Source organism: Lagopus leucura, unplaced genomic scaffold (genome assembly GCF_019238085.1).
Source record: "Lagopus leucura isolate 7727_CA_CO unplaced genomic scaffold, USGS_WTPT01 Super-Scaffold_1, whole genome shotgun sequence".
Taxonomy (NCBI): Eukaryota; Metazoa; Chordata; class Aves; order Galliformes; family Phasianidae; genus Lagopus; species Lagopus leucura.
The window spans coordinates 198,658-222,660 of NW_024962250.1; the positions used below are offsets into that span (position 1 = coordinate 198,658).

Genomic DNA, 24,003 nt, shown 5'->3' on the forward strand with positions numbered 1-24,003 from the left:
ATGGAGGCGGGAGCTGCCGCCGAGACGGAGCCGCTGCTGCCCTCGCGGAGCTGGAGGGCGGCGGGGGGCGGTGAGTGCGTGGCGGAGGCGGCCTGCCGCCCCGCGCTGCCCCGGCTCAGCGCGGGTTGCTTCCGCCGTCGCGGAGGCTTCCTAGAGTGCCGCGTCTCGCGTCCGGCTTGGGTCGACCTCTGTGTCCTTTATGAGGAGGAGCGGTGCGGTGCGGTGCGGTGCGGTGCGGCTGCTGTCGGCTCTTAGCCCCGCGGCGTGCAGCGAGTCATCCTTTCTTTCTTTCTAACTTTGCAGCCGCCGGAGCTGCCGAGGACCTCCGCATCGACCAGGCCGTGGTGTTTATCGAGGACGCGATACAAGTAAGTCCGACCCGGCTGTGCGACACGGTGCTGTCACCTGGCGCTGCCGTGCTCCGCAAAGCCGGCTCGGAACCCCAGATCCCTGCGGTACCTCAGTTCCAGTGCGCTTCTGCCCAGAAGAAATGTGTTTTGTTTTGTTTTTTTCCAATGCAATTGTGTTGAAATAGCGCCTTCTCTTCCCGTTTGCCCAGCAGGCGCTGACTGTGCTGCTTTGTGGGTGGATGTGCCCTTTTTTTAATTTATTTTAAGCTAGCATCTGGGCAGAACTGTGATTTGCCTCAAAACATGGTTACGGAGCTTCAGAGCTGGCAAACTTTGAGGTTGGTTTCAATGGAGAAGCTGGAACTGTTTGCTCGAGCAGCACTGGCGATGCATGGAAGTCTCCATTCCCCTTGTGTAGAGCTGCAGGTTGAAGCTTCTTATTTTCACAGTTGTGTGCATCATACGGCTTTTTAGAGGGACGAAGCAAAAGATCCGTGAATGGAAGGAGTGCTGGAGAGTGAACCAAGTGTATGGGCCTCTTTGGCAAGCAGGTGGAACCTTAAGTTGTGAGCTGCTCCAGCTGCTGTTACATGTAGCAAGGGCAGTGCTGCCACGTTGGTTATCCAATAACTGAGCGATCTTTAGGTTGAGAAAACCTCAGTAGAATCTTTCCCGTTGCGCCCACATTGGCTGTAGTCAAGGCATAGTCATTGGTGAGTGCTAGTTTAACAATAACTCATGCAGTAATTTCTTTATCTTCTTGTGAAATTGGGTTTGTCTCAAGCCTTGTTGATGAAGGTATGGTTTATTTTTGCAACCTTATTTTTGTCTGTGATGCAGACCATGTGTAATGGTTCAGTGATCTTTTTTTTTGCTTTCTTCCTACAGTATCGATCTATAAATCACCGTGTGGACTCTAAATCCCTGTGGCTGTATCGCTGGTATTATTCAAGAATTTGCCAGTGGTGAGAACTTGTTATTGTTTGTGCTTTTTGGGTCAGGAATAAGTCTTAGTCTTTTTTTCTTCTTTTTTTTTTTAAGAATACTTAAATAATTGTCCTTTTATGCTTTAGAACACACTGTAGGAAGCAAACAATGAGTACATGTAGATGAGATAGGAGTGGAAAGCAGCAAGGTGTACAAAAATGTGGTGAAGAAGAGCATGAGCTTTTTAACAGGGTCTGTTGTGATAGGACAAAGGGAAATGGTTATGAACTACAAGGGGGGAAATTTAGACTGAATGTAAGGAAGTAGTTTTTTTACAATAAAGTTGGTGCAGCACTGGCACACAGGTTGCTCAGAGAGGTGATTGATGCACCATCCCTGGAGATGCTCAGAGTCAGGCAGGACGGGGCTCTGAGCACCCTCATCTATCTGTAGGTGTCCCTGTCTATTGCAGGGAAGTTGGACCAGATAGGCTCTAAGGGTCCCTTCCAACTCATCATTTCACAAAGTCTGTGGCTCTCTGGAACAGTCATAGGACTGCTGCATGATGGATTATTGGTACGATGCCCAGCAGTGTGTGTTAGTTCTCTGAATATCAATTTCTAACCTTATTAAATACTAGCAGGGCTGTTTGTTGTTGTTAGCTTCAAAACCACCCCACCTAGGGCTATATGAATGTCAGCAGTTGCTGTTGTAATGCGTTGTTGTTACTACAACCTTACTGCAGTTCATGTAAATCATGCTATTCAGGTGCTGCATTGCGAGTGCTTTCATTTCTACCCGAGCAGGATTTTGAGCTTCACCATTACCATAATCCTGGCGTTGGCTTTCATTGAAACACCATCCTCACTTACTGTCACATCAGATGTGCGGTACCGCCTTCCTGCGTGGGATCCTCCGTGCGGCCTGACCGAAAGCATCGAGCTGCTGTGCTTCCTGGTCTTCGTGATCGATGTATCTGTGAAGGTGAGCAGCGCTTCCACCTGCCTCTGAGTGAATGGCTTTGGCTTGGCTGCTTGTTTGAGACTGTAGAAGTTGGGCTTTGTAATAAACAGAGCTGTTCTTTGGATCCTTGTTTTGGAATGACTTCGCTGAATGAACTTTTTGCCACGCGTGGCCTGTGTGCCCCTGTCCGTTCCATTGATGTCAGTTAAAGACTTGTAGGAAAATTCTATTATTGGTGCATTCTTTGATTGCCGGGAGCTCTTTATAAAGAGCACAATTGTAAACCTGGGGATACTTGAAAAGCAATCGGTGCAGACTTCATTAGGGTGCTGGAATTTGTTTTAAGTTATTGTGCTGCTTTTTTTTTTTTTTTTTTTCCTCCCCCAGAGTTACTTAATTGGATGGGAAGAATTTTGGAAAAATAAGTGGCTGATGGCTTATATCCTGACGTTAATTATTTCCCTTACTGATTGGGTTGTGTCGCTGAGCTTTTTCTGCACAGAGGTAAGACGTGCTTGCTGCTTTCTGCAGGAACTGTGCAGTGTGTCTGGGCAGTGAGGCAAGGAGGAGAAGCTGCAGAGGGATGCACAGCTGTGTGATGCCTTGGAGAGCTAAGGGGAGGGGTGAGATGGGTCACACTGGATCGAATTTATTGTTGCTCGCTTGCAGTCAGCATTAAGAAAATGCTAATATGATAAAAATACTGAGATGTAGACAGCTTAATTGCTTTTGGGTATGTTAAGGAATATCAGCATCTAAGCCTTGTCAGAGGCAGAAATTGCTGTGTAATAAGCAGACCGTGATATGTTTAAAAACAGCTGAAAACTGAAACCAAACCCTAATTTCAAGATGTGTGTCTATTTTTAATGAAAGCAGCTTGTTATTGATTCACTTCTTGAAACGGATCTTGGCAAAAAATGCAGAAATGCAATCGCTTGACCTGTTTGTCATGTTTACCCAGCAGTAAAGTTAGGTTTCTTTAAAAATGCAAGTTGAAATTTCAATAGCCTCACCAGACCATTAATTATAAACAGTTTTTCTTTTAAAAGGAGGTCTGTAGAGTTTCCTTTAGGCCTTTTTTGACTTTGGTGGGACAGAATTTAGCTTCTGAGAACAGCCTTTTATGCTGCACTGATTTTTTTTTTTTTTTTTTTTTTCTGGTTTATATATGTATATTTAGATCTGTTTTGACAAACATGCACTTAAGACCACAAATACTTCGTGGGAGCTCAGCATCTGATCCACTGTTTTGTTTTGCAGACTGTAAGAATAAGAAGAATTCTTCGTCCTTTCTTTCTCCTTCAGAATTCTTCGATGATGAAGAAAACATTAAAAAGTATCAACAGCACATTGCCTGAAATGGCAAGGTAGGTAACAGCACAGAAAGCATCCCTTCACAGTAAGTCTGTAGCAACCCTTTGGAGTGTGATGCCTCAGTAGCTTTCTTGAAATGGTCTCTGAGATCAAGTAGTGATGGATGGGAAGCTGTAGTAATTCTGTGGCTCCTGTATTCTGTAAGAGTTCTCAAGAATGCATGTGATGTGACAAGGAGGATTTTTTTGATGCTGATCGAGTGGTTTTCTTTTTTTTTTTCCCCTTTTCTTATTCTGTTGAGTCCAGCCCTTTTGTAAGGGAAGAGCTGAGTCATCAGCTGGGCAAAGGGCTGTGCCATATTACTGTAATGTTTCCTCTTGGGGCGGTATGGGTAGGGCACAAAGGTGTCCCTCTCCCGTGAATACCACACAGCAAGGTGCTTTGTGTTCTTTTCAGGATGCTTTACTTCAGGCTTTTCATTTCTAAATGGTTTTAGAAAAACATGCTAGGATCTCTTTGACCTTAAAACTGCCTAAGTTCATGCTAAGGAGTTCTGAAGAAGTGTGATTCTTACCAATCAAAGCTTGGATGGTCTTCTGTTAGCTCCATGTAGTTTATTAAAAAATATCCTTGGGTATTTGTGTATCTCTAGCAAAGGACATGAAGGATGACGTTGATATTAATGCACATGATGTGTTCTTTCCAATAGTGTTGTTCTACTACTCGCTGTTCATCTGTCTCTCTTTACCATGTTTGCCATGCTGCTGTTTGCTCGAACAAAGGTAACCAGCTGTATTGGTGTGTAGATCTCACTGCTTTTCTGCTTACTCGTGTAGCTGCATGTCTGGTTTTCTAATCAAACTGGTGAAACTTGTTTCCCTGGGAGAGACCCACTGGGATGAGTTTGAAGTCTATTTAGAGAGATGTAAGTTGCACAGAATACTTTTTTCTATGGTCCCATACTTCTTGGTGCTGATGCTTTTCTCACAAGTGAGAAGCTTAAAGTCTGCTAGTAGAGCAGCTTCTTACAATTCTCCAGTCAATTCTTTACGTTACTTTTCTGCTTTTGTTGAAACCACCTGTGCTGTTCTGTGTCCATAGCTCTTAATCCTGGTGCTTTCTGTTTCTATTATCTCACATTTCTTTTTTTTTTTTCACTTTTCTTTCCTTATCTAGCTTTTAGTTAAGTTTACTGCAATGTTAAGCTATCTGCAGTACTGGTATCCCTGGCCTTGCCTTGGTAGGTTTTTGCCTGCATTTTTCTGATGTTTTGGCTTCTGATTTTTGTGGCTTCGTTTTTATTTTTGTTTTGTTTCTCTTCTCACTTCCCGAAAGCTTATTTGAAGTGTGATTAAAATCACTTTTGTGTTCAAGTGCTTTTGGGGTGTTCTTTCTCCTAAGCTTCCTGTATCTTTATGTATCCTTCTTTGTACTGCACTCCTTTCCATCTATAAGGCCTTCCACAGCCTTGTTTGTATGATCACTAAGACTTGTTATGTACTTTTTGCAGTAATCTTACTTCTTTCCTTAATCTTTACTGAGCCTTCATTCCTCCTGCAGTTTGTTCTTGAGCTTCTGGTCTTTTTTACGATCAGCAAATTCCTTGAATTCCTGTTACAGAATTTCTGGAATTACAAGTAGAGCTCTATTTTTCCCTTTTCTTAGTTGAATCCAATATCTCTGTATTATATTTCCATGTCACCTATAATTTCAGTTGTAATCTTTCCCAGCAGAGGGGAATACATTTTATATACCTGCACCAGGCACTTCAAAATACACTTAAGTTTAAAAAAAAAAAAAGAGAGAGCTATTTATTTTTCCTTTTTAGATTCTCTGACCTGATACCCATACATACTAATTTTAGCTAACCAGGCAGTGTGCTCAAAGGGTGCGTTAGTAATAAAATTCTGGCCTCTAGATTTGCACATTGCCTTGCATATATGCCCTAGAGGTGCAGTTTTCCATTCTTCTCAGCAGAGTTAATGGCTGTTTATTCTCTAGTGTGTGATTCATGTTCGTATTGTTTGCACTCTGCATCTTTTGTAGCTGTGTCTACTTGAACTTGGAAAAAAAACAAGTGGGTACAGCATTGTATAGCTAGAATAAAAAGTAAGCAGCTCCAGTTTTCTGCTTGAGTTTTATGTGAATTCGGATTGAATATGGGAACAGTCTGTGATATGTTTTATTTAGGTCGTGTTTAGAGTTCTTCTTGCTCTGGTACCCTTGACGTTTCTCATTTGGCTTTTTCTATCAATCAAGGGCAGCTTTAGATCCCCATGCTATCTGCTCATGTCTTTATGGTCCCCACTGGATTTGAGGTGATGGATGGAACTTTTGTTTGGAGCCTCCTGTCTCTCTCAGCTTGCTATTCTTTATTGACTGTGAATAAGTGGTTGCACTGTATTCCTGCAGGACCACTACGTTGTCCTAGTTTTTATGCTTGTCTTGTGTTTTCTTCCACATAGCAGATCTAATTGTGTGCATAAGGAATGGATTATTGACTAAAACTATCTGTGTATGTATCATTTTCTTGGTGAGTCGGTCTTAGTGATTCTAAGTGCTTCTCTGATAACAGTGAGCATTTTTCACTAGGATGGTCAACAGGACAAGGAATGGGTGGGTTACTTTCGGAATTTGCCAGATTCCCTGACATCACTGCTGGTCCTGCTGACTACAGCAAATAACCCTGATGGTGAGCACTCCATTTCAGAAATAACTCTTGTCTGTATTAATCAATGAACAGTGAAATATTGTCAGATTGCTGTAATTGTTCTTGCAGCTGGAAGCTCTTAGGAAGGTTCTGCAAAGATGATTTGTGCATGAAGTTACTCAGGATTTTTTGTATTTCTGTGCTTTAATTTATATACACAGCTCTGCAGTGGAGCTGTATGAGAGCTTTTACCAATTGTCCAAAATTGACAGAGATCTCCTTTATTTTTTTTTATCCTCTTAAATATGAAATTAATAATATATATATTTTTAATTAAATCTGTTGCAGTAATGATTCCTGCTTATTCTAAGAACCGAGCATATTCCATCTTCTTCATACTCTTCACTGTATTAGGTAAGTCATTGCTTGTCTTCATGAACTTAAATGGAGTGTAGCTTTGACATTGATGCATGCCAGCTGGAAAGGGGTTTATTTTTCTCAGAGAGCTTCATCACAAGTTTTCCTTTATGGCTTTTTAAAAAATCGTTATTTCTTGACCATGTTCTGTCTTGCAAGATAGGTTTCACAAAAGGCTCTTATTAAATAGTTCAGTTTTTTTTTTTTTGTAACTTATCATTAGAGAACAGATACACAACTGCATGTACAATGTTAAGCTTTAGTTTTAGAGGAGAAATTCAAGTAGACGGTCTTTTGAATTCTTATGTGTGATTTGCTATATGCACATATGAAACTTCTTTGCAGTGCTCATGTGATACACTGACATTTTTTCTATCTTAGGAGGGAAAGTTTTGTGAAGTTTGTGAATCTTATTTTTTTTGTCTTTTGAAAACTAATGGCTGCCTCTCATTTGAGACGTGATTGAAATGTCTCTTGATTACTGTCGAAGCTGATTCTTTTCTTGGTTGGTGTGAGAGAAGGTTGAGTATTGTGTTGTATGCTGTACGATGTAAAAATGTTTAGAATTAAATAGTTGTTGGCCTAGAATCAGAGAAATGCGATGCATCTTTGAGAAACAAGCATCTATCCCACTAATTCTGGTCACTTTTTTCTTCAAAAGGTAACTTATTTCTGATGAACCTACTTACAGCAATAATCTACAACCAGTTTCGTGGGTACCTTCTGGTGAGTAAAACTTCTCTAACATCTGTGTTCTACTGTAACCTTACGGCTGTGAAATCCTGGGTGTTTGTGGATTTACCTGTGTATCGAAGTATGCCAATCCAATAGTAAGTACAGTTTTAAGATGAGAAAGGTTCATAAAACTGATGTATGTATTTTTACCCATGTGTGCTATTGTAGCTTGATGCCTTTTGGATGAGAAAATCACGTGTTTATGTATGCTTTAGATGTGCAGCTGTGACTAGCATATGAGAAAAACGAGAATGAGAACAATAATGAAACGGTGAACAAGGGACTGTACTTTTTCAATAGCTGTTGTTGCAAAGCCCAGCATTTAATTTCTCAGAGTAGCACAGTATGAGAAGCCCTCACTAAAAACAACTTGCTGACCTTGGTGTCTATAAGAGAAGTAAAAGCTGACAAAGTTACTGTAGTTGATTCCACGAATTGTGGAAGGAACTTAGCTATGGTGGTGGTGAAACTGAGCGTTACAGGTTCTTTCTCCTTCATTGACAAGCTGTGTAGTGTGTTCTGTTGTATTAGGTACACCAGATGGAAATGCTCTGGATTTCCTTAGTAGGAAACAGATGTAAGTTCTTTTGGTTTCTCGCTGAGGTAGAATAGTTTAGCAGTATGAGAGCAGTGAGCTGAGGCAAGTGTATTTTAAAAAGAAGGGAGAGCATAGGCAAAGATGAACTTTCATTTTACTACTTCCAGTAAATGACTGGATAAGGTAGAGGCTGTGTTACACAAATGTAGTTTGTCTCACAGCTGAACTGCTGGGCAATGGGTTAAGGCTGTGTTTTGGTGAGTGTTTTTGTTTTGTGTACCAGTGTGGTGATGACTTCCCTGGCTTAGAATGAGCAGCATTTTCCTATTGTGTAAGTAAACTGTGTTTACTTGAAGTCTAGAGCCTTGTCTGCTTGGTTTCTTCCTTCCTTTGTACAGAGTTCTTGTAAGGAGTGAGAGCTAGGAAGTCTCTTCTCCAGTCATAAGACTGCAAGAGTGCCAGAGGATCAGTGTGCAATCTGAGCTGGGTTTTCCTGTTGGTCTGCAAGTCCTTCTGGTAGGACTGGACTTTGCTGATTTCAACCTTTGATCCTTCAACAATTCCCCTTAAACTGTGGGAGTGTCTGTCTGGTATCTTAACAGTCAAATCTAGTAGCTGATAATGAGGACTTTGGCAGGAAGGGAAAGAAAGCAGTATTTTGACTTCTTGGAAACAGATTGAGTTAGATAGACAAGGCCTTCTGTGAAGCTTGCTGTTGGCTTTGCCAACTGACATTTGTGTCATCTGTTTCATTTATCATACCATTTATCCTTGTTCATAACAGGGGAGTTGGGCTAGGTGATCTCTGCAGATCCCTTCCAACTCAGATGATTCCACGATCTGGTTGAATTTCCCAGTGTTAAGCAGACTGCCTCCTATTATCTTCTTAACGTGTGGTGTCTTTCTTGTGCAGAAATCCGTTCAGTCCTCCCTCTTCAGAAGACGGCTGGGAATCCGGGCTGCATTTGAAGTGCTTTCTTCCCTAAAAGAGACTCCTGCTAATGCAGAACAGTGAGTGGTGGATATTGAGGCAGTAGTGCACCCAGCAGAAAAGACCAAATTTTCAGCTCTTGTTTCAGTGTATGCAGGAAACTGATAGGGTCATGGCTTGAGCTGGTGAAGAGGTATGGCTGGCCCAGGGGACACTGGCAAATTGTTGGCACCTGTGCTCCCTGTGCAACCAGAAGGAGAGGGCCCAGGGTGGAGCCATCCTGGGCTCAAGTAAGGGCCAGCTGCTGAAGGGAGGAGCATCTCTTGGGCCTTGGCTGCTTCCTGAGAAGGGGTGCTGTGTAGCCAGAGATCCCCTTCACCAGCTGGATGAGTTCCATTCTTCTTTGTACATGACTATTGGCCTACCTTTGAATGTTTTACTTCGTATCACTAAGAAGCAAGTTTGCTTCTTCAGAAACAGAACTAGTGTGAACTGAAGATCTCTCATTGAAAAACAACAGTTTTGCTTATTTTTTTTTATTCCATTCTTCAAGTGGGTTTTTATAGTGAGTTGTCTAGGACTTTTATGGGATATTTTCTTTTCATTACTGCTTCTAATTTTATTGGCTTTAAAAGAAGAAAACAAAACCAGAACTATTGATTGTCTCAGTGGCAAGATGTCTCTTTCAGGACCCATCCTCTAAGCTCATCTTCTTTTGGATAGGTCGTATGTTAGTGCTGGAGCCTTGCTTCAAGTGCTGCAGAAAGTTGAAATGGATTCTCGCAGCAGGCAAGCAATCATGATGGTAAGAGCTGGATCTTCTTAATCCTTGGAGGCTGTCAAACTCTTGCTGGGACAGTTATGGAAGCTGATTTCTTTTTTTTTTTTTTTTTTTTTTTTTTTTTAATCACAGCAATGATTTAGGAGCAGTAGTCTTCAGCTGTTTCTGTCCTGCTTTCTTTATGAGCATGAGCTGAGTCCAGATCAGTGTCTGCTTATGTGCTGGTCTTTGCCTAGTAACAGCTTTAGTTCCAATGATTTCAAACTAAGACTGCCACTCCTGTGGTTGGTTTGAAGAAGAAGGCATTCACTGATAGGTGGTGTAGGTGAAGACTTTATTTTGCAGAGCCAAAATTCTGATTTGCTTTGGTTTATCTCTGAAAATAAAATCTCTCTCACTGTGGTCTGGAGCTGCTACCTACAGTTTGGTGTATCTTTACCATTTGAACATGGGGAGGTGTATGTAATTGTATTGCTTCCTCTAAGTTCTGATACTTATGTCAGGCTATAGGAAGAATTGTTTTGCTTATCTAAGGCCTTAATGTTGCTGTTTGCGCTGCAGTTTTTAGGTAGAGCAATTAGCTCAGCAGGAGATACAAGATGCAAAAGTTACAGGTATGGTATCAGAAAAACTGCTCCAAAAATATTATTGCTTTTTAAGGACCAAATTGGAGGAGGTCTTGGAGATAGATGTTATGAACTAATGCCAAGAGAAGGGGTCAACAAAGAGCTGTTGGTAATGGTGTGCCAGCAGTTGGCTGGATCCATTGTGAAGATACACATGTTGCTTTCTGTCATTGTCTGGGATAGGGGCTGTGTAAACAGAGTTGCCTGAAAATAGCACTCTGCTCTGTGATTAAGACTGCACTGTTTGTTAAGTACACAAATCCAATCTGAGAGTGGTGGTACTTCCTGAAGGTGCACTTAATGCAGATGTTGATCTGGCTTTCTCTTTCATGTGAAGTCACTCAAAATATGTTCCTGTGACCAGCTGTCAGCTGCCCAGTTCCAGTGGCTCTTTGAAGAGCTAGACAAGGATGCCATTAAACAAGTACGTATGTACCTCATCACTATTTACAGAGTGTCATAAGGTAGTATGGTTTTGAACAGTTCTGTATTTATGTGGAACTAAGATCTTTCCTTCTCTTTGAGGGAGACAAATGATGGGAGTGGTGGAAGGAATATATGCAATTAATAGCCTGGTTAATTTACCCACTTGAGGCATTGGAGAGGTTGGATTTTTTTTTTTCCCTTTCTTATCTTGTATTGTGCCATGATCGCCAATGCTTTTGCTCTTTGGAGATGATCTCTTGCTGATAATAGCTAGAGCTTGAAAGCGCTTTCCTAATTAAAATGGACTTGAAAAGTTTTGCTTTGAAAAGGTATGTTTCTTAAATCTGAAACTGGGCTATTTTTCCCTGCATTGTTATTAAAATCCTTGTGTTGCCTTTCAGTGTAATTGTTGTGTTCTTTTCAGCATCCTCCCAGTCCAGAGTACCGATCCCATTTCATGCGGAAAATGCAGTTTGCCTTTGGCCATCCCTACTTTGGCTACTTGGGAAATGTTGTTGCCCTTGCAAACATTGTTTCTATCTGTGTACGTAAGAGAGAAAAACATTTTTTTTTTCTTGTTGCAAAATTCAGCAGTAAAACAGTGGATTCATGGAAGATTTGTTGTTATTTAAGGTGGTTTTGGTGTTGGATGCAGATAAGCAGCCTTCTGAAAGAGATGACTTCTTCTTGGGGGTAAGATGCAGCAGTATTTCTGTGGATATTGCTGTTCCCTTAATGTGGTTAATTCTAATCTTTATTATCATTTGTGCGGTCTGAAGACTATCAACTGCTTCTTCATCATATACTATCTGATGGAAATGTTGTTGAAAATCTTGGCAATGGGCTTGAAAAGATATTTATCATACCCGAGCAATAGGTTTGATGGACTTCTAACTACAATTTTGCTGGTAAGTTTGTTTTGTTGTTAACTTCTGTATTCCTGGATTTGTTGTTTAGGGTCATATTGAGTTGCAAGATCTAGCAGGATGCCAGTAGGATTGCTCCTAGTTGAACACTGGTGTGCTGAGTTGAACAGCTTGAGCCAGTGTTGTGTTTTGCAGTGGCATGAGTGCTTTGGAATGGTACTTTGAATGTCCCTTTCCTGGAGAAATTGCTGGAAAAGTTGAGCTTCTTACAGGCAGCCTTTTTAATGTTATTTGGAAGCATTCTGCTCACAAGGATGTCTGTAATGTAGTTAAGCATCACTTATTGAATAATAAAGTGGCAGGATATTAAATCTGTTTGGTAAAACCCTGAAACCTAACTTACACAGTGTAACTCACTCAGTATCTTTCTGTGTGTCACCTTAGGACTAATTTGGATGTATTGTCAAATATAGCAATACCAGAGTATATAAGTAGAGTCATACTAGTGGCTTAAAGCTATTGAACATGTTTTCTGTTGAGAAAGGTAAGTAATATTTAAACCTCAAAATTACCAAGTTTAAAAAGGTTTTTTTACTCTTTTTCCTTTCTCTCTGTCTGAAGGTTTTGGAGATTGCAACTTTTGCTGAATATGGATTTCCTCATCCTGGTTGGTAAGTAATCTCCTTGAACCATTACACTGTCTTAGGTGTCTGGGTTGGATCAGGGGAATATACGTGCATGTTCATGCACACTTGTGGTGTTCTGCTGTAATTATCAGCCCAGTGCATAACTCACCAAACTTAGTAGAAGTTTTCCCTATTGTAGTCACTAAACTTCACGTTGCAAAGTTTAGTAGAGAAATTGCCATGGTGCTGTTCATGTGTACTGGAACAGAAAGCACAGGTCTCCTGACTTTTTTTTCTGTATGTATATTTTTTAAGTCCAAATGGTTCTTGGATAATTATCTTAATCTTTTTTCATCATTAAAACCATGGAAGTGATTGTTTCCATTTTTAAAATACATGTACAGCCATATCAGAAGAGAAAAGCAAAGAACATTTGGAGGACTTTGTAAGTCTTACTTTCAAGGGTGATTCTTGAATGTGGACAGCTGTTTGCACTCTAACAGTATCTTGAAGCACCAGTTATTTTCTCCATCACCACAAACAGATTTCGGCCCAGAAGGTTCTGGATGGCACTAACATCATGTTCTGTGATACATCCTTTAATCACAATTGCAGTTACATCTGCAGATTAAGTAGCATCTTAAAGACAAGACTGAGGTTTCTACTATTATTCTAGAATGTGTTCTGTGTGGTGCTGTCTTAGATGATATTAAGGCTAAACTTGAATGTTTGTGATGCAAATTGTGATCTAGCATCTGTTACCAAGGAGTTTTGTCACTGCTATCTTTCCTTCCCCCACCACCTGCCCACGCTTGTAGCAAGGAGCACCCAGCATGCCTGTGTAAAAGTCAGCTAATGCTCGAGCTGAGATTTGAAGTGTATAGATACTGTCTATAGAACACATACATAAGAAAGAGTGTTGACTGGGCAATCTGTCAGCTTTATACTTTCTTTGAAGACTAACTTCAGCCAGGGCTCAGTAACTTCATTGATGTCTTTTTGTAGTGGGCTGTTTCTCTGATATGTTATTTCTTCCCTAGGAGACCAGAGTTTGTGGGCCTGCTATCCCTGTGGGATATGGTGCGACTGGTGAACATGTTAATTGTGTTCAGGTTCCTGCGGATCATTCCTAATATGAAGGTTGTTTATTCCTCCACACTTCTGATATCTTTTATCAAATTACAAATTTTGTGAAAGGCTCTCCCAGTGCTGTGCATTAGCTTTTCCTTCTGTCTCACCTGAATGGGAGTGTAATTCTTCAGTCTGCACTCCAACTGTCCAGACAATTGCACAGCACCTCACAAACCCTCTTTAGCTGGTTTTCTCCACTGACGTGGTAGGGAAGTCCTGTTGATGTTGCTGTAGCTGATGCTGACATTATAAAATGGGTAGAGAAACGCATCCAGAAATTCTTGCACAGCTTGTGTTGGGCTTCAGCCTCAACTAGTGACTTGATATGAAGTCCTTAGGGAACTTTGTACTCAGGAGCTGATAGGCTCTCACTGGGTGCTGCTGGGCATTTTGATCCTGCAGAAGCTTGTCTGGGAGGAGTTCCTCTCTTCACTTTCCAGTTATGAATAGTTACACAGAGCACTCATGATCTGAAATCACTTTGACAGTTATAATCCTGCACTTAGATTGGCTTGAAATCTATGTCATCAGAGCGTCAGTGGGTGGGAATTGTAGACTAGAAATGCTTCCTCGTCAGTCTCTCTGGAGCTGTGGGATGCTTGAACTTGTTTCCTCCATATTCTGGTCTTACACCTAGCCCTTTAGGTCACTGTATCTGAGCATACCTAAAATTTAGCTTGGTATCTGCTTATGAAAAGGAGCATGGCTCTGTTCATAAATCACGCAGTTATCGCTGTAAGGATCGTCTGCGTTCAGACAGACCTCAGTTTTCCTTCTAGTAAAAATAATTTCATGCAGGTTGGTAGCATGATAAATGTAATATGTATAAAATTCTGCTTTGTTTCAGTTCATGTCTTTGGTTGTTACTACGTTGCTGGACCTGGTAAAAAACTTGAGAGCCTTTGCAGGAATCCTGGTGGTAAGTCATGATGCAGAAGTGTCAAGCACATTCTCTTTATTATGCTGGTATCTGTAAGAAGGGCAGTGAGGAAGTAAACCAGGGCCTTTGGATGTCAGTTTCTGTGACTTCTAACATTTCACTGAAATCAGGCAGTTCTTCAGTATTGTAACAAGCTGCTGTTTTGTTCTGGCCTGCACAATGTGTGCCTCAACTTCAGCTACCAGTGTCTCTTAGGATCACACTTTAAAAGGTTATTTAAGACTTTCCTGAAGTACTTGTCTCAGGTTGGATACTTCAGTTTTGAAAAAATCACCTGTTTTCTAGAAGCAGCCTGGTTTTCCTTACACTGATCTGCTTATCTTAAAATTAGATATCATAACAACTTTAAAATCATTTTGAGTTGGAAAGATCTTGAGATATTGTGTGTTTGGACATGGGGATTTCTGAAAGTCCATGCTGTCATGCTCAAAGAGTGTGTGATGTGTGTAATGTGTGATTAAAGGTTGTGTCACAGCACATGATGTTCATGGCTGCATTTCCTAACTCCCGAGTTTCTGGATTTGCAACAGTCTTCCTGGCAGAGCAAATGAGTTTGTGGGGCATTATTTTTATAATATTTTAGTTTTATTTTGTTAAGATACTTAAATTTAATGGTTAAAGACCAAGGATTTGCTGTATGTTAGGTATTGTCTCAGAAGTTTTTTTTGTATATCAAAATAAAAACTGGCTTGTCACTCATTTTATCCTAGAATAATTACTGTCATTGCTAATCTTGGTTTTAATCTTCAGTTGTGTCCTGGAGAGGGTTATGTTGCAATTTAAAATAACGTTGTCTTGTGCAAAGATAAATTGGTAACAACTTCGTTCTGCTATGCAAGTCATATATCCTGTTGGGACCTATGCATAAAACTGAGAGATGCTTCAGGAGTGTGCCAACTGAGATGTTAGCTTTTATAGTTTTTTTTTTTTAATAGTTTTTTTTTTTCTTTTTTTTTTTTTCTCCCCAGTATCTAAAGGGAGACTACAAAAGGGTGAAGACTCTTTACAAGGGTAGATAGAGGCAGGACAAGGGGAACTGGTTTTAAGTTGGAGGAGAGAAGATTTAGGTTGGATGTCAGGGGGAAGTTCTTCACAGAGAGAGTGGTGAGGTGCTGGAAAGGCTGCCCAGAGAGGTTGTGGATGCCCAGTCCTGGAGGTGTTCAAGGCCAGATTGGATGGGGCCCTGGGCAGCCTGGTCTGGTATTAAATGGGGAGGTTGGCGACCCTGCCGGTGGCAAGGGGGTTGGAGATGATGATCCTTGAGATCCATTCCAACCCAAGCCATTCTATGTTTTTATGATAGGTCAAAGTATATTTCAGGAGCTGAGTTGCCAAATGTCAGAGCCCTATGGAGTTGCAGTCTTTGGGTGAGCTCCGTTGTGCTTTACTGCAGGATCCCAAAGCTGTGCTGCTACTGCTACAGCTGTACATGGGCTTAGTGTTCTGCTGGAAGATCCTTTGATTCCTGACAGTCATAATTACAATGGCAGGAGCTTGTAGTTAGAGTCAAGTTCTTCTTTAGTGGTTATCCGTTAGTGTTTCAGTCTGGTGTCCCTACTTATGCATGTAAGATGTAATGCTTATGAAGTGGTTCTTATCCACTGCAAAATGTCCATCATGCCAGGAGTGTGAACTGTAGTTTTTCACTAATGATGAAGCAAGCAGTTGTACCATAGCATTTGCCACTTCCATTAATTTCACTTGCTTTTACTTGAGGCATTAGGAGCTGCCACTGAGCTTCTGTTGTGTTGACATCTGAGTATATCATTAGCTGATGCTAAAAGTTTTAACAAATTTTCTCCTGAAGCTTGTGCTGGTGAAGTAGTATAACTCATTAGCTACTTTCTGAGATGATCCATGTGCTTAGATAAAATATCAAAGACTAAAGTCAACTTTATTGCAAGGCCATATGCCCCATCTTCTGGTAGGCTGTGGAATGACAGCTTCAACTTAACTCCAGTGATGTCTAAAAAGAGCAGTGCAGTCTTCCTTCTCTTCGTGGACTTCTCCACTTGGTTTTCTAGCAAAACACAGAGATGTGACTAAAGACACTTCAGTCTGTAAACTCATCTTGTCTTAAGCGGTTGTAAAACAAAGGGCTCTGTACTTACTTTTAACTGAAAGTTAAATGGGATTTTGAAAAGTAAGAGCAACAATTTTTTATATATATATAATATATAAAAATATATTATATATAAAAATATATATATAATTTGTAAAAAGTATAGGTATTAAGTATTTTTATTTCAAAAAGTTCCAGGCATTTTTCTTGACTGTTGCCCTTTGCCTGTGATGCTAAGGTGAATTCTGTATAAATTGCACTGTTTTCTTATTTAGTGACAGAAATATTCAAAACTAATGCCTAAATGTATTCCTTCCAGGTGGTTTTCTATGCATTTGCTATAACTGGCATAATGCTGTTTAAAGGTGCTGTGGTTCCTCTGGGAAATGTCAGGTAATATTACTATTCAAAGTAGTACTGGATAGTTTTCAAGTGCATCTGCAAAACTGTGACTCTGAGGTTTTTATTTTGTCCTTGTGTTTGAAGCTGTCTTTGCATTAATCACACAGACTTTTTTCATTTGTTACTCTGTCAGTTTTTCTTACTGTATTGGAATTGCAGAAAGCTCACCTAAAACTCAAAATTTTTAACCTGCTGTAGCTTTAATACTTAGTTTAACGATTTCCTCTGTTTTCTGCCCAAATGAGATACTTAAATTTCTGCAAGGTACTTGCAGGAATCTTGTTTTTGAGGTATAGTATGTAGATAGCTGTGCTCATATCAGACTATCATTCTCTTACAGTCTTGTTAATACAACATATAACAACGGCACTTTGCAGTGTGGGACCTATGAGCAACTGGAATATTGGCCAAACAACTTTGATGACTTTGCTGTGAGTCGGTCTTAGCTCTCCTTCTCTCTCTGCCTGATGGTGTCCTTCTTTTTCCGAGGCTTTGAAGTATGTGATGCATTCACTCAGCTTCTCTTTTCCTCATTCTCTTCAGGCAGCGTTAGTGACTCTTTGGGATGTGATGGTAGTGAACAACTGGCAAGTCTTTTTGGAAGCATTTTCGAGATACTCAAGTCCGTAAGTAGCAGTAATAAAACTGATACAGTGTCGTATCAATTTGGCTTGTAAACAAATGAGAATTGCACAGATAGCACAGTTCCTATAATCTTATAAAGAGAGGTGCTTCTTACTTTTCTTTTGGGTAATTCCAGGTTTGTAGGGAAAACTACTAACTATGTAACTCAATGACTTGCTGCTGCAAAAACTATGATCGTGTTTAGAAGGTATTCTAAACTGGTTTGATAGTTCTCTTGTTCCAAAAAAAGTGAATTATAAACAGGTTTGCAACATACATTTGCTGGGTGGCTCTCACTGTAGAGTCAATTGTGCAGAAGAGATGTAAGTGAATCACAGTAACTTATTTGAGGTTGCTTTTGTATTTACTCTGTGGGTAAATAACTTTTGGTAGGCTTAGAATCTTGGGCATATCTTTCATTTGTATTGCACTGTTTTATGGGAATTTTGAGTTAGCAGGATAGCCTCTGAGTTGGCTTGCTGCAGCGATCCTTGACTGGTCACATTTCAGTGCAGTAACTTGGGAGTTTTGCTGTTTGATTTCTGTGGAGTCGTGGTTTCATCCACATATCAAATATTGCAGTTTGAATCAAGCAGAAGGAAGTGATTCTTCACCCAGGATGTGGTTAAGATGGAGCATTTTTTTTACAAGCTGTTAGGTGTGTTAAGTGTTAAATGTGGTCTGGTGATGATTGGAGAAGTCACGAGAGAAGTCTCTTGGGATCTGAAATGAACAGAATCCACCTCTAGCTCAATAAATTTCTAAAGTGCAAGTGGTTGGAGATGAAGAGCACTTAAGGGGTAGCCTTGTAGGTATTTTGCTGTGTTTTTGCAATTGTTCCATTCCCTGCTGCTGTTGGCCACTCAAAGGATACCATACCATCCTAGGTAGATCTTTCTGTGATCCATAACATCCTTTCCTAGACTGTTTCCCCCCCCCCCCCCCTCTCTTTTCATGGTTTCTTTAGGTATGTTAAGTTGGGGAACAAAATCTGTTAGGCTAACTGAATGAAAAGTCAAGATTGTTGTTAGATCCAGATCTTCTTTTACATTAGTAGTATAATCTTTGAAGGAAAAATGTGATTTCATTCTGGCTTTGGTTACTTCCAGGCTGAGTTTATTTGCTGTCTACTTTATCATAGACCCACAGACTCATTTATTTCCTTTAATCTGATCTGCAGGTGGGCAAAGATCTATTTTGTAGCCTGGTGGTTGATCTCCTCTGTCATATGGGTTAATCTCTTCATAGCTTTACTTCTAGAGGTAAGAAGGAGTATTATTTGATGTTAAATCCTGATAAAAGGTTATGATCTTTATGGGAAATGAAAAGAGCCCAGAAAACCTTCTGGGAAATTTGGTTTGGTTTTGCATGTCCACTTGATCTTTTTTCCCTGTCCTTTTTCCCCCAGATGTTCAGGAAGCATTTTCTTTTCCCCAGACAATTGCGCATTTCTTTATTTTGAAACTTTGTCACAAGCCTGACCGCGTTTTGTTGGATGTGAATGTTTGTCCATTACAGCTGATTCACTATGAAGATGTGTTATGGTGTCAGTTTTTTGCCATTGCTTTTGTCTTCCAGAACTTTATTCACAAGTGGGACCGTCGCTGTCATCGGGAGTCTCTCTCAGATATTGAATACCAGAGGACAGTAGAACTAATGTTCAGGTGAATTAAATTGGGCATGGTGATTGATTTAGATTATTCTGTTTCTCTCTTGGTGCTCGTTGCGAGATGGTACAAGACTTCTCTTAATTTCCTTCCTCAGAAGTAAACTGTATCATCTTTTACCTTGGTGAATCTCAGTACGTGCTCTAGTTGGACTTGTTTTAAGCTGACTTGTGAGCCTAACCTTTATATGCTTTCTGCCAAGATTGTGGTGGGAGAAGAGGTATTGGAAGTAGGGGGAGCTGTGCTGAGGGGAAGAAGAAATTGAAGATGAGGAAACTGATGCACATTCTTGGCTTATTATGACACTGTGGGTGGTGAGCTGATACTCGATGATCATGAACACGTAGAACTTCTGGTGCACATTGGATATTCAATAGTAGCGTTGGGAACATGCTCTCATCTGGGAGCTTTTTCAGGAAAACAAACTTACTGACCTTCAGTTGTATTGCACTATGTGCAGGAAATTGTTTCCCTGCTCCTTATGGGAAAACAGCTGCTGGTTTCCATGACACATCTGTAAAGGATGGATCACTGGCAAGTAGATGCATCTTTAGGGAGCATCAACTTATTGTAATTTTAATTCCACTTTTCAAGAATGGAACGAGCACGTGTTCTCGCAGTGTGGACACTGAGATGCAACAACTGCTGAGAAGTTCCCTTTGTTGTCCCTAACAACCCGTGCTTTCTCTTTGTAGAGATGTTTTGGAAGAACCAACAGAGGAAGAGCTGATGGAAAAGCTGCACCAACATCCACACCTGCACTTATGTAGGTGACTGGTGGGAAGGATGGACTTATTTAGACCTCTGTTTTTTGAGGTTGTCAGCTGGAAGAAATAGAATGGATTTTCTGTGAGGTGCTGCTGGGAGAGGCTTGCAAGGCAATATGTAAGGCTTTGCTTGGCAATTCTCTGCCGAAAGAATGTTTTTAACTGTTCATATTTGAATCCTTGCTATTCCAACTTGATTTTAAGTTGCAATTTTAGAGGAGTATTGCAGCTATTATTTTTATAAACTGTTGGTATCAGAAAGTTTTATTTTCTTTTTTAAGAAGGGAAAGTGTGTTAAAAGGACAGTGCACTTTAAAATATGGACTCTGTAACCACTAAGCCTACTATTTTGAAAAGCACAAGAAAATGGAGCTGCCTTTCCTAGAAGGGGAGTGTGGAGAGGGCTGCACCCTGCAGTTGGTGAATGGATTAGGCAGGGCCAGAGCAAAATCCTTCATTTTTCTGTAGGGAAACTGAAGCACTGTTTTCACTGAAACATGTCACCAGCCTGTCTTACTAAATTTACAGGTGTTAATCACTTCAGAACACAATTAAGTTCAACTGTGGTTGAACTTAATCATGTAGAGTGCCTACTTCACACCTCTTCCATTTGATCGAGGGTTTGTGCTGGTTGCACCATGCTGGTTGCCTTGAGAGCAATAGTAAGTGTGAATGGAAAAATTACATTTGTGGTTTTCAGTGTGATAAGACTGAGCTCACCTTTAGGGTAAATATTTTCATGTTGCTTTTTAGTGAACTCTTCTTTTTAACTTTATCTTCTAAATCCTGTTTTATAATGTATCGTGTTCCATAAGAAAGCTGAGGGGGGTGAACTTTGGCCAGATGTAGCATCGTGGTCACTGTGAGTCTCCCTTTTAAAGGGGGCAAAAAAAGGCTGAGTGGGGTAATCTAAGTGCATAGCAGTTCAGATTTTCCTCTGAGTGTTGCTGTGGCTTTGTGGCCACTTGCTTTGTACCAGAGTAATTTGTCCTGTGTAAGTACCTTGGTCAGTGTATCTAAAGTTGAGAATTAACAGTAAGTTATGTTTACGTGCTTCTCATTACCCCTTAGTATTTCTCTAAAAATGGTGCTTAAGTTTGATTCTTTGTCACATAGCTAGTAAATCACAGTCACAAATACTCTCGTTCCCAATTTAAATTTTTATATGTGAAAATGAAACTCTACTTTGAGGCACTGAATTTTCATTGAGTCACTTGTCGCTAAAATGGACAGTGATTCTCAGCACCTGGCAAAGGCCTGGGGAAGGTAAATGGCTCTAAAACGCCTATGAGCTTAGGAGTTATTTGATACTTTTTAGATAACAAAACATAGAAAGTGCCAAGTAGTCATCCTATTTACTTTTTCCTCTTGTTTTGTCATCGTTTTTTTTTTCTAGTTTCCCTAATAATACAGGAGAGAATCTGGGACAATGGTACAACAAGCTCAGAAGTGTATTTTTGCATTATTGCACTATTTAAAAGTTATTTGGCAGTCCTTGTCTGTTTCTTTATCACTGATTTTCCTTGTGCTTTAGACAAAGCGTGTGTCTTGTTTGCATATTTATATGACATGTCTCAGCTGAGCTCTATGCCACACAGCAATTTTTCTTTACTTCTGTAATTCTGCACCTTAAGCCATGCTGTTGTCTTTTTTTACTCATCTCAATCCCTTAATAATCCAATGAGTAACTTGATTGCACAGGTTTTTGGGGGCATTACCATGCTTATATTCTATTGCGAACTTAGAACACAGATTATAACGAGTAGATAAAAAGCACCACCACATTTCTGTATTTGATTTTGGTTTTGTCAGGATGACTTCTGCTTTTTCGAGCTTGATTTAATCACAGGCACCAATTTATTGGCACTGTTAATGGAGTTATGATCTGCTGACCTTTTTACTCTTTTTCATCATCTTTTTCATTTTGGACTTTTGTCCAAAAATGAAAATGGAAACCACTTTGCCTGGCCAGAAAGTTGGTGACCTTTTCCTATTGGCTTGCAAGCTTCAATCCTGTTTTGTTTTATTTGTTCTTAAGATTTTTCTTTGTCCGTTACGTTCCACCATAATCTACCAAAGCAACATGAATTGGTGTGGAATTATCATCACCAGTGCTTCTGCAATGCAGTCTTCACATGTGCATGGGGTGAAGAAGGCACTCTGAAGGGAATAGTCTTAGTCTTGTTCATGTGTCACAGCTGTGTAATGGATGGGAAATTTAATTAGAAGTTAATATTAAATCTAATGGCAGTTGTACTGAAAGATGTAAATGACCACAAGTCTTGCACAATAACTGTATAAATCATGACAATGTAACTGGGTAAAATTTGAGGTTTGTATTATTAAAAAGGTTTATTCTTAAAATATGAAAGTATGAACTGTTAAAAAGATTCCTGTGGCTTGTTTTCTTTCCATGTCCCATAGCTACAGAATTCTTTGTTTCTAAGCACATGTTAGCATTATCTGTAGGTACTTATGCTTAACTTCTAAGGTGAATAGTTCCTTGGAACTAAGTCAGGATGTTGGGCAGCACGGTTTCCATTTTCATTTTAGTCTTTGGTGCATCTGCAAACTGGATTTTCCTTCCTTGTTCTCCCTGTGAGGGTCAGCGCAATATATGTTCTCATAGCACTTCACAGAACTGTTTGAGTTGGAAGGGACCCTTGAAGGCCATCTGGTCCAACTGCCCTGCAATGAACAGGCACACCTACACTAGGTGCTCAGTGTCCCATCCAACCTGACCTCGGATGCCTCCATGGATGGGGCATCCACCACCCCTCTGAGCAACCTGTGCTGGTGCCTTATCATAAAAAAAACTTTTTCCTTATATCCAACCTAAACCTCCCATCTTTTAGTTTGATACCATTTTGTCTTGTCCTATCACTGCTAAAGCGTCTGTCCCTTTCTTTCTTCAGGTGGGACAGATCTCGCACAAAATATGTCAGAGCCCATAACGTTACTTTGAAACAGGTTACATTTTTTTAAGAACAGGACAAAATCAATTTCAGGTCAAGCTAAAGTCGTCTTGAGTTTGGTACTGTCTCTGGCAGTTGCTTTAGTGGAGCATGTAGGAAACAAAGTAAGCAGCAGGTGACCTTGCCTTGTTAATCAGGCACAGATTTTTTTGCTAGTTGCCCAAGGAGGCTTTAATCAGCAACATGTTGGCTAATTGGAGATTCCTCAGGTGTTTTTTATTCCTCACCTGTTACGAATTTGTACTATTTAAAGACGTAAGGGTGGTGGGAGAGAGAAGAGAGAATTCAAATGTTCTCTGTTTCAGTAGAAGCATGGCAACAACAGTCAGTTTCAATAGCATGCTTATGTATGAAGAAATTTCAAAAGCTGCAGATGGGGCATCTAGCATAACTAGTAACTGGGCAGAAGCTGCAGATGGAAGAAGAAATACCCTCTTGGATTTCAAGGAATTATGTGAGTAGACTACACAAGGCTTGTTTTCTTGACCTCTCTATGTTGCACTGGTGGGGACTATCAATTAGTAAACTGTGAAATGTAAAGTAAAAGTATCTTAAATCTTGTTTTCACCTGTCTGTGTACCGTAAGCAGTAGCATCTGTAAGTAGCATTACTGTGACTTCTGCTATTGCTTAATGTTCTTTTAGTCAGATGAGGTCATTTCAGCTTTCCATCTGTCTTGGCTTTTTATTGAAAAGGAAATAAATATAGGTGTCTGCATGTGCTCTTTCTGTAGGCGTGTTGATGACTTCTGCTTTCCCTAGAGTTTTCTTGAAATAACAGGCCTTCCGCCCGAGGGGAGATCAAATGGTTTGGACTTAATCTGCAGTCTTCTAAACGTTTGGAGACATTTATTATGTGAACTTTGAGTAGAAATAATTTGGAGTGGGGGAGGGAAGAGACTTGGTTTCAGTTTCAGCTCTAAGTACTGCACAGAATGTTTCCAAATGACCTTGATAACCTAGAGGAGATTTCCACTCGCAATTTTGGCTAATGTAATAAGGCAAACTATTACAGTTTTAAAAAAATACAGCATGGGAGAGTAAGTGGTATTAGAGGACAAATCTTACAGGTATCTGAAAGATTAAATGAAAAGTACTTTGCTGTAACTGGCTTTGGAATTCCAGTCTTGGAATGGCATTCCAGTCTTGAAATGGCATTCCAGTGTTGGACCCCACATTTAAAATAATCAAGTTAGGGGAGGCATTTGTTACAGGATAGTAACAGAGGTCATAAGGGATTTGGGAACTGTGTTGGGAAGATTTTGAAGGAGGTGATTTGTTCAGGC

General features: G+C 40.3%; 1 protein-coding gene across 1 annotated transcript; it reads left to right on the forward strand.

Moving 5' to 3' along the window:
• Nucleotides 1-23,435, forward strand: TPCN2 (two pore segment channel 2). Its single transcript, XM_042865795.1, has 25 exons — nucleotides 1-70; nucleotides 304-368; nucleotides 1,239-1,315; nucleotides 2,084-2,261; nucleotides 2,628-2,744; nucleotides 3,501-3,607; nucleotides 4,264-4,336; nucleotides 6,147-6,246; nucleotides 6,553-6,618; nucleotides 7,283-7,347; nucleotides 8,808-8,905; nucleotides 9,549-9,630; nucleotides 10,570-10,656; nucleotides 11,083-11,202; nucleotides 11,292-11,351; nucleotides 11,438-11,566; nucleotides 12,146-12,195; nucleotides 13,191-13,290; nucleotides 14,129-14,200; nucleotides 16,603-16,676; nucleotides 17,026-17,116; nucleotides 17,229-17,311; nucleotides 18,490-18,571; nucleotides 18,888-18,973; nucleotides 19,672-23,435. Exons 1-25 carry the CDS (start codon nucleotides 1-3, stop codon nucleotides 19,748-19,750), a joined length of 2,211 nt encoding a protein of 736 aa, XP_042721729.1. The 3' UTR covers nucleotides 19,751-23,435.
• The last annotated feature ends 568 nt before the right edge of the window (nucleotides 23,436-24,003 follow it).